Source organism: Rhinopithecus roxellana, chromosome 3 (assembly GCF_007565055.1).
Source record: "Rhinopithecus roxellana isolate Shanxi Qingling chromosome 3, ASM756505v1, whole genome shotgun sequence".
Classification (NCBI taxonomy): domain Eukaryota; kingdom Metazoa; phylum Chordata; class Mammalia; order Primates; family Cercopithecidae; genus Rhinopithecus; species Rhinopithecus roxellana.
In genome coordinates this window covers 59,072,945-59,084,016 of record NC_044551.1, presented here as the reverse complement: position 1 = coordinate 59,084,016, position 11,072 = coordinate 59,072,945, and the positions used below count along the sequence as shown (strand labels likewise).

The 11,072-nt window shown below is 39.9% G+C and overlaps 1 protein-coding gene across 3 annotated transcripts in view; it reads right to left on the bottom strand.

Annotated features, from left to right (window-relative positions):
- Window positions 1-7,886: 7,886 nt before the first annotated feature.
- The window catches only part of NLN (neurolysin), a 106,505-nt gene continuing 103,319 nt past the window's right edge, over window positions 7,887-11,072 (bottom strand). For all 3 annotated transcript variants that reach the window (XM_010367711.2, XM_010367712.2, XM_030927476.1), the window contains one exon: window positions 7,887-9,800. In XM_010367711.2, the coding sequence (XP_010366013.1) occupies window positions 9,666-9,800 (135 nt within the window). In that variant the 3' untranslated portion in view covers window positions 7,887-9,665. The remainder of the gene's footprint in view (window positions 9,801-11,072) is intronic.

Genomic DNA, 11,072 nt, shown 5'->3' with positions numbered 1-11,072 from the left:
CAGGCTTGACTTCCCAGGCTCAAAGTATCCTCCCACCTTAGCCTCCTGAGTAGCTGGAACCACAGGTGTGTGCCACCTACAGCAGGCTAATTTTAAAAATTTTTTTGCAGGGAAGGGGTCTCGCTATGTTGCCCAGGCTGGTCTCAAACTCCTGGGCTCAGGCCATCCCCTCACCTCAGCCTCCCAATTTGCTGGGATTACAGACTTGAGCCACCATTCCTGGCCCCCACCTTTTTTTTTTTTTTTTTTTTAAAGAGACAATGTCTCACTCTGTCACCCAGGCTGGAGTGCAGTGGCACAATCATAGCTCATTACAGCCTCTGATTCCCGGGATCAAGCAATCCCCCTGCCTCAGCCTTCTGAAGAGCTAGAACTATAGGAATGTACCACCATGCCTAGCTTGCACAGGCATTTAAAAAAGGTATTTACTCTTCCTGCAATATTTATCTTAGAAAAAAATTAAAAGGCATTTACTTGTAGAAGTGGTTGTATATAGTCTACTCTCACCCTAATCCTTCCAAACCTCTCATTTAGCCTGCAGGCATTAGGACACTGACTGTAATTTAAAACTAGGGTGTTTTACAGAAAAGCCTCCAATCCCTCATTCCCAAATTAAAAAGCACCTAGATTTGTTGTCCATGGCCTCACTAACTATGTTTTTTGCTTCAGATTTCTGTTGTGTTCCTGCTGGGATTTGGAGAGATTTGCCCAGAATCTTCAGTTTATTTAATTGGACTTTGGGGAGAAAGGAAGGGTGGGCAGGAGAGGAAGAGATGCTTCACATGACTGGGTAGAGCATGGGATGTAGCTTATCTACTAAAAAATTAGTGACATGAAAGTAACGAAACAGGAGGATGGAGCTCTGTGAATTTACAGTTTCTTAAGCTATTATTTCCTTGCCCTCTTCTAAGGTGGAATTAGGAAGGGAAATGCAATGTTAGGACACCTTCCCAAATGACTTCAGAAAAACTTCCCTATCAGGACCCCCCAATGGAGGAAATATACTGGGGTCTATAAGGGCTTGATAGAAGAAGTGTGAGAAATTGTTCTCCTGCCACCTGATCTCAGCTGGAAATTCACTGGCTATCTTGCTGACTGAACAAAACAGAGGATAATAGCCTCTGGCTGAAGATTTTATAATTGAAGCTGAGACACAGTGGGCCATGTGCATGTTTAGAACAGTGATTGCATTGTGAATTACAACAGAAGTCCCACTTGTCAGTCACACAAATGTTGAAGACCATAGAAAGGCATCTGATTTGGAACAGGGAGGACAAAATGGATCTTTCGGTTTTCTTCACTTTGCCCCGAATACAAAGGGACTGATGACTGCTTTGTTCTGGAATAAAGTCTTACATTCCTTTTAAGACCTATCCATCCAGTCATTAAAAGAGAAAGAAAATTCCTGTCTGGAATCACTGCTACCACTTTCTCTCATCAAATGTATTATCTCATCAAAAATTTAAATAATTACATGAATAACTAAAATACAAGAAAATAAAATAAACAGGTCTGCTAGACAAAAACAAGGATTTCTGAGAAGCAGATGATTATTTAAAGAAACAGAAGGAAATGGAGTGTAAGTTTAAAGTCCAGCCGCAGTCTTTGTTTGAACCTTGGAGCCCTGGGGTTTCTTCAGTCTTTCATTGATATGTTTAATCAGTTTCTATCCCTACATAAAGAAGTCATAGATAATAGGCAGTAAGAGGTTGAAGTGCTAGGGTGCTTTTCTTTCGGCTCTTACTGGTGGTAACGGAAATTATTAACACTGATGGGGCTGTGCACAGTGGCTCACACCAGTAATCCCAGCACTTTGGGAGGCTGAGGCGGGAGAATCGCTTGAGCCCAGGAATTCCAGAACAGCTTGGGCAACATGAGAAGATCTCATCTCAAAAAAAGTGCTGGGAACAGGAAGTAAGAAATCTTGACTAATTCTGCACCATCTCTAAACAACTCAGTGATTATTTTAACAATCTGTTTTCTAGATTTATAGGATGTAACAATGCCTCTTGGCTATCTAATAAGCATCAGCTCAAAAGGGGTCCCATATCATTCTTCTAATGGCTATCAATTTATAACCACTTGCACAAAAATGAACATTTTCATCTCTTGTTTATAAGCCTTTTAACCACCAGCTCTAAGAAACTCCTGGATATACCAGATACAGAACACCATTTAGTCCCACTCCTGAAATGCTGAAAAGAGAAAAGCAATCATTTTGTTAAAAATAGAAGCCTGTGGGCCGGGCGCGGTGGCTCACGCCTGTAATCCCCAGCACTTTGGGAGGCTGAGGCGGGCGGATCACGAGGTCAGGAGAGCGAGACCATCCTGGCTAACACGATGAAACCCCGTCTCTACTAAAAATACAAAAAATTAGCCGGGCGCCTGTAGGCCCAGCTACTCGGGAGGCTGAGGCAGGAGAATGGCGTGAACCCGGGAGGCGGAGCTTGCAGTGAGCAGAGATCGCGCCACTGCACTCCAGCCTGGGTGACAGAGCGAGACTCTGTCTCAAACAAACAAACAAACAAACAAACAAACAAACAAACAAAAAAACAAAAAAGATAGAAGCCTGTGGTGGCAGGTGGCGTGGTAACTATGTAAAATTTTGCGGCACAACAGTCAAATTGTATAGTGGAGTCAATCAGGGTTGAGGGGAAAATACAGAAAAGCTTTGGATACATGCTTTTCTATTACAGTTTATCCCAATAAATTATGAACTTATTTGCCTTCTCTACTCCACTGTGAGCAGCTCCGGTTCTGGGGTGGCTTTTTGTATCCTCATTGCCAAGCACAGTGCTTGACACATAATGAGCAGGTTAGAGTCTTTGAAATGAATTCAAAAGCAAACGGCTGAAAGCATATTTTTAAAGACAGTTCTTAATTTGTTCTGATTAAAGCTAAGGACTCTATCCGTAGAAAAATGCATGTATCCATGCACACGAACATATCTCATATAATTTCAAGGCAATCATGGGACATCTGCTTGCTCTGCCCTTTTCATAGACCCCCCAAGAAAACCAGAGATTCCAGATTAACAAATTCCTAGGTTTCAATACATAATCATAGGGAGAAGCTGAGAAAGCTTTAGAAATGTTCTCCATCGCCAATTTTTTTTTCAAAAAACATGTTTCTTTCATCTACCTCATGCAGAAACTCTCAGTATACTAAGGAAAAGGACTCTCATGTAGAAATCTGCCCCCCGCAGGTGTAGAAATAACTTATCTGTATAGTTTTGGTTTATTTACAAATTAGGTATTTTGCAGTTATCATAGAAAAAGGCATCTTTGTAACAAAAGATAATTTTAAAGAAGGTATATTTATTTAACAAACATGTATGAAGTATTCATTAGCAATCCAGGACTGTGGAGGGAAGGGGACAGAAACAAGCCTCGAAGAGATCACAATATGCTGGAGTGCATGCATGACACCCTGGGTATCTGAATCAGATGTTTGCCTCTGTGTGTGTGATGAAGACAGTAGTGAGTGCAATGGACAGAAAATGTAAATTCTGTAAGGGAAGAAAATGAACTTTTACGCATTCTATAACAGTCTTTTGCTTTATTATGGTCATATACAACTGTTAGTCTCCCATCCTCAGTTCCCAGATACCCACCAGAAAACTGGTAATTAACCTCTGGATAAACTTTCAGTGATTACAGATGAGGAGCAAGGCAACCTTAAGCCATAAACAATATTCCTGCAGTATGGGGGAGCCACAATCATCTGAATGCCAGTTTTCAGAGCCAGCCGGTGAACGTTTCATCTGAGGGATGTTTTCCCGACGATCATCTTATCATTATCACATCTTAAAAGCTGGAGAAGCCCTCAAAGCCAATTTCGCACAAATGTCAACTCAAGGAAGGAATGCCCTCTGTAACACTCCTGGCAGCTACAGGCTTTTCACAGCAGCAGAATGTATTTTTAACCAACAAAAATTATTAGAAACAGCTTCCTCATGCTGAACTAAATCCTCCTCCTATTTTCCAACCATTTCTCTAATGGAATTTAATTGTTTCCATTTGATTTCTGAAGCAATACAGAATTAGCCTATTCTCTCTCCCATTTCCTTCAAGAATTTGAAAACAATTATCATCTGTATTTCTGAATTATCTCCAGACTGAACTTCCCTAATTCTTTTTTGTATTTCTTTTGAGAAGTATTTTCAAATTTATCACCATCTCGTTTCTGCTCCTGCAAACACTGTAATACTTGGCCAAAGTCTGCTTAAAATGTGATACCTAGAAAGGAACACAATATTCCAATAGTGATTGATATTACACTGGAGTTCAGGGGGATTATTCTTTTGATCTGGGCACATACTTCTATCAACACACTCTTAAAAAGCCTTAGTTCTCGCTTCCCGTCCCCCTCCCCAGGTGTGCTGTCCTATGAGCTGACATGGGAATTTGGCCAAATCAAACTGCCAACTCTTTTTTCCTGAATACTATCAAGTCAGTCTTCCCCTTCTTTTACCTGGGTAATGGAATCTGTCTAATTTCATTTTGAGCCTGTCTCCACATTGAAATAATTCTAAATATTATTTTTTTTTTACTTTTGAGACAGAGTTTCACTTTGTTGCCCAGGCTGGAGTGAAGTGGCACAATGTCAGCTCACTGCAACCTCCACCTCCTGGGTTCAAGCGATTCTTCTGCCTCAGCCTCCCGAGTAGCTGGGACTACAGACATGCACCACAACACCTGGCTAATTTTTTTATTTTTTAGTAGAGACGGGGTTTTGCCATGTTGGCCAAGCTGGTCTTGAACTCCTGACCTCAGGTGATCCACCCACCTTGGCTTCCCAAAGTGCTGGGATTACAGGCGTGAGCCACCTTGCCTGGCCAAAATAGTTTTAAATATTAATAACATCATCATACTTAATAATTCCAGCCCTATTATCTGTAAATTTGATACTTTTATGGTTTTTTTCATTTTTAGCCAAATGACTTGAAATTACCCCCAGTTTAACGTTAATCATTATGCAACTATCTCAGACTGTTTCAATAGCTAGGAATCCATCTGGATAACTATTATCCAGTCACATTCTCCATCTTAGCCACAAAGATATCAACAGCCATGCGTGTCTTGCTGGACTCAATGAACAAACTATTTCTAGCCAGTTTCTCTCATAACAAATGCTAGAGACATTTTATCATGGGAGTACAATTGAGGCGAGCCTCTGGGGTCTATGAAGTATGCAGCTAGTACAGGTTCCAGCTCATGTGAGCCGAACAAGGGAGCCTATTTCCTGTTCACCCCTTCCCCTTGTATCTACATCATGGACTAGATGTGTTGAACCTATATTTTCCCAGGAAAGGGAACTACAAGGCGAATTCAACCAAATAAAAACTCAAGAATCACTCATGGTGTGGTGTGGGGGTGTGTGCGTGGTTGTGCACATTACCTCAATTTTTCAAATTTTGTTTTGTTATAGACTTACAGCATTATTGCGTGCTTGTTGAAAAGGGCTATTTTGGTCTAATATTTACATCTTGTAACCTTTACCTTTTGCCTTGATACAGTTGATACTAGATAATCACTTAGGTGGATCTGTTTCCAGTGGGAAATTTCTCTATTAAAGGTGACTCAAAAAATAAACTTTTTGGACGTTGACTGTTTTTCAAATAACTGAAGGTATATCTGTCTTTTCTTTTCCTGTATTTTACTTTAAGACAGGGTCTCTGTCACCCAGGCTGGAGTGCAGTGGCGTGATTATGGCTCATGGCTGCCTTGACCTTCTTGGGCTCAAGCAATCCTCCCACCTCAGCCTCCCAAGTAGCTGGGACTACAGGCATGTGCCACCATCCCTAGCTAATTTTTTTAGTTTTTGTAGAGACAGGGTCTGTGTTGCTCAGCCTGGTCTCAAACTCTTGAGCACAAAGGATCCTCCTGCCTCAACCTTCCAAAGTGTTAGGATTACAGGTGTAAGCCACCACATTCGTTTCTTTCTTGCTTTTATTCTCACCACACATTTATAAGAGAAGGCATGTTCAATTTCAATGGGCTATCCAATTTCAGATGGGAGACATCTAACTGTAATGTGTTGATTTGAGGGAAGCAGCTTTGGTCACTGTATCTATTCAAATAAAATGGATTTTCTCTTTTAACATTCTTTGGGAGTTCAGTTAACTATGTTTAAACCCTATTTGAGGACTCGGTATTCGTTATGGACTGAATGTTTGTGCCCCATTCCCTACATTGAAGCCCTAACAGCCAATGTGAAGGGGTTAGGGGGTGGGGCCTTTGTGGGGGGTGACTGGGTTTAGATAAAGTCATGAGGATGGAACTCTCATGATGAGATTCCTGCTCTTGTAAAACAAAGACACTCTAGGGTTTGCTCCCTGCCACTGCTGCCTGCAGAAGTTTCTGAACCTTTATGTTCCACATCCGCCTCCTCTCTTCCCATGGCTCTCTACAGAGCCATTTGTAACATGTCTACCTGACACTTTTGGGGATGTGGTCAGTAAAAGAGGAAGAGGGGCCTCACCACGAACCAAATTTACCAGCATGTGGATTGTGGGACTTCCCAGCTTCCAGAACTGTAAGAAATGTCTGCTTTTGAAGCCACCCAGTCTACATTTTGTTATAGCAACCTGAAGTAAGATGGTATTTTAATGTAAATTTTAATGCAATTTCCTTGGCGCATGGAAAGTTCCACCTGTGTATGATAGAAAATGAATAAATGGTAAATACAAACAAACTGGCCTAGTGGGAAGGCAGGATCTCCACAGACCTATAATTCATACATAAAGGCTAAAGGTAAAATGGTAAAGTAGAAAAGTGCGTCACTGCCTATTACTTAAGGCATTTACAAGTACAATGATCATATCAGTAATTTTTCTTTGAAGAGCTATTTCCTCAATTTTGGTGTCTTCCACAATGCAATTTTCATCTGAAGAGCTACAGATATCCACCTCTCACCTTATTAGCTTTAGAAAGACAAGACCTTGGCATAAGTAGCTCAGGTGATAACTCTTCAAGGCAATTTTTAGTTGTTTAGGTAACATGCAACATTTATACTAGAGGGGGACAAAGTCTGTATCACGTGGCATAACGTCAAGACATTTCTCTTCTCTGCAGCATCGTAAAACTAAACCTTTAGGATCATGCCTACTATCCATTAGCATAAGATGTTTAAGATTTTATCCTTCACAACAGTGCCTGAAAAAAAAAAACAAAAAAACCGAAAGAGGCCTAAATCCCTGGATCAATTACCTGGAGAGACCTTATTATATGTGGCTCAGTCCATAAATCTAAAGTGTACATTTGTCCAATTATAATTTCCATAGTTATCCACCATTTCAAGTATGTCAGTGATATTCTCTGCTCTGAGCTGGAAAAAAAGAACAACTAGACGGATGGCCACATTAAAAAAAACAAAGTAAGTCTTTTCTTTTGAATCACACTAGAGAATTTTTAAAAAGTCCTTTCTTTTGAATTATGCTAGAGAATTTTTTGAGTATTAATTTTTCTGAGACTTAATCTGGCTCTGTTGTCTAGGTGGGAGTGCAATGGCATGATCTCAGCTCGCTACAACCTCTGCCTCCCTGGTTCAAGCTATTTTCCCGCCTCAGCCTCCTGAGTAGCTGGGACTACAGGCACCAGACGTCATGCCCAGCTTTTTGTATTTTTGTAGAGAGGGGGTTTCGCCATGTTGGCCAGGCTGGTCTTGAACTTCTGACCTCAGGTGATCCGCCTGACTTGGCCTCCCAAGGTGCTGGGATTACAGATGTGAGCCACCGCGCCCGGGCTGAGTTTTAATTTTGTGACTGTTCTTTGGTAGATTTTAAATATTAGAGGTAGGCCCTAAATAAAAAGAACACCATGGTGCTTTTCCTGTCATGTATTTCGGTTTTAATGTTAAAGTATGAAAGAAATATGAATTCATTCTCATGGATAATAATATAACTTTATTGTGTGCAGCCTTTCCACATCAATTTAGTTTTTCTGTGTGAAATAAGATTTCAAATGGTAAAGCTGCTGTTAAGGAGACACACTGGAAAAAGCTGAAGAGTTTTTTTTGTCTGAAACTGGAAAACAGAAAAGTCTGGTGGGGGAAAAGATGTGAGAAAACTACTATAGGCTGCAAAGACCACAAAAACAGTTTTAGGGACTAGACGGGGGTGACACCGAGTGAGTGTGGGGAAGAGAAGGGCTGGGCAAATTATCTCAGAATAGAGGGTAGTAGGATTTCAGGTGGATGTTTAAGGTATTTGCTTGGCAGATATAATCTAGGAATCTCCTAGCTCTTGCATTTCCTGCTGTCTGTAATTTTATTATGTAGTATAATAATTTTTTATTTAGCACAAAGTTCACTTGGACTAGAGAATCGAAAGGTGCTAATTTTGTCCCTGGCTAGCAAAGTCATACCTGAGGTATGTACTGGAAAACAACTGGAAGACCTAGGCAGGGTACATTCAAAGTTTTTTTTTTTTTTTTTTTTAATTTTATTACCCTGTCTTGGTTTCCTTTATTGAATAGATTCCTACAGGAAAAATTCTGTGAGTTTACTGGTCTGCTGCAGAATTGGAATTTGGACTCACAATAAAGAGAGTTAAAGATAGATCCAAAGGTTCACTTAAAATAAAAATTACCTGACGGAATAGGCTACTGAAGAGTCTCTTCCCTGTGGTTAAGTTTCATCATACACATAAGGCTTTGGAGCAGCTGTCCTAAAATGCTTCTGTCCAAAACCCATTCCTCTTCTGGAGGTTCTGAACCCTTTATGTTCCACATCCACCTCCTCTCTCTTCCCATGGCTCTCTACAGAGCCATTTGTGACATGTCTACCTGACACTTTTGGGGATGTGGTAAGCAAAAGAGGCAAAGTCCCTAACACTTATTAGAAACACGAAAAGAGAAAAATGTGCTTGGACTTGCTTTAGTATTCTAATTGGCACACATGCCAAAAGACTAATGATCTTGTATGCTGAAGTGGAAATGAGCCTCTCATACAAGCTACGAAATCCTCTAATACAAGATACAAAAACTTATACATTAGACCAGTCTAAATGAAACATAAGTTTTTGATACTCTTGACTGCACTTCAGACGGAAAAGACAAAACTCAAATGGAGGAACGTAATTTAAGTATGGCAGAAAGCTGGGAATCACGTGGCCTGATATACAAAAAATGCACCACTGAGGCATATTCCCCTGGCCTTGAGGTATGCAGGCAAAGGAGAGGTCACACTTTCTTGGGAGACAAAGGATCAAAGTTGACACAGAGCTCCAAGAAAATATTTACCAGAAGAATGCTGATGATTCATTTATCAGTCCAGAAATCCCAAGTACAAAACTTCAAGATACAAGAAGGATCAAATTATATCATGTATATGATTCAATTTTAAAATTCTTAGCCCTCTTATATCATATTATCTAGATTATAATAGTAAAAAATCAAGTTACATTCATATGAAACTTTCATAAAAAGAAATCAAATCCAGTTTTATGAAATTTTATAGTACAATTACTTTCTAGTGGGTCTTTTCTTAGGTCACAGTATTTATAACTCCATTTACATCTTTATAATTTTTAAAATTAGAAAACAAAAGGATGTCAATAGAAATCTAAATTTTCATTTGTAAAACTCCCTTCAGTTTCCAGGCCAGTAACACACGGTGATGTCGACTTGTTCTCCAGACATGGATGGCTACCAAGGATCCCCAGTTCACGAAGCATGCAGGCCTCGACTCATTAGGAACGCTTTTTGGTTTGGCTCACGTTTCAAGAAATTGTGGAGCATGTCCATGCCGTCCAGAGATCCCCCAGGTTTCAGGATTAGGTTTCTGTATTTCATTCCAACCTAATAAAACAAAACATCATACCTAATAATTCATGGTTATAGCAATTTTCCAAATCTCTAGATGCAAAAGAGGAAAGGGTAGGGGTGAAGGAAAAAGGACTTTAGCCTTACTCTGTCTTGATGTTTTCTCTTGCTCACAAACAGCTCTGTAGTATTTATTTATTTTGGTAGCTAAGAGATTTGGAGCTTAAAACTTCAGGTCTTCTACACTGTCCTTTATTATGGTCTTGTCTCCTTAGATTCTCGGCAGTGAGCGGACAACATGAACAAAGAAACAAAATATAGCCAAATGGAATATACGGCAGGTTCCTATTTGCTGTGCTATCTCTTGTAAATTCAAAAGGGTTAGAAAGCAAGTGTTCAAGAAGGCTACAAATAGCCTTCTGGGTACCCAGAAACAGGAGCATGGCTACTGTCACATGGTTTCTGCGGCTTTTATGACGGGCTCATTCAAAACAACAACAGAACCCTCCTCCTTATGGATGAGAGAAGGAGGGCCGCACAGTGTCCCGCAGGGGTGGGCAAGACGTTTTTGTGGGTGCGATGCTGGGAACGAGGACCTTTAGAAAGCTTTCTTTGGGGATGGAGGTCTGGAATTTTAAAACATCACAGTTCCTCTACTTTTATTTACATAAACACAGGAGCAGATAGAGTGAAAGAAAATAGTTGCTATTCAGTATCAGCATTGTTCAATATTTTCACTTCCCTTTCACTGTCCTTTTAAGGAAGCAAGGCAAGACAATTCAATGAAGCATAATTCCAAATATACACATAACAAACAATTCACAGAGCAACACTTAAATTTATATCCATTATATCACTTGATCAACAGGACTTAGTACAAGAAGAGCTAGAGAATTTCCAGCTCTGTCTTATAACAAGATTTTGATTGGTACAACCATCAAACTGTTAAGGAAAATAAAACATGGATGAAATCTACCAAGTTAGACCCAAAACGATTTATGTCCTAGGGCCATAAGAATACAAACTTTTGGGGTTACATTTGGCTGTAAATAGGAATCATTTGCAGCTTTTTAATCATCTGCAGGCTAACATGTAACTTCACAGTCTGGACTCTAATCAGGAATAAATAACTAGTCAAAGTTACCTTCTCAGAAACTCTAGGGCTGCACTGCCCAACAGAAACATAATATGAAGCACGTATGTAACTTTAAACTTTCTACTAACCACATTTTTTTAAGTTAAAGAAACAAATAGGTAAAATTAATGTTACTATTTTACTTAAACCACTATATCCACAATAGTATCATT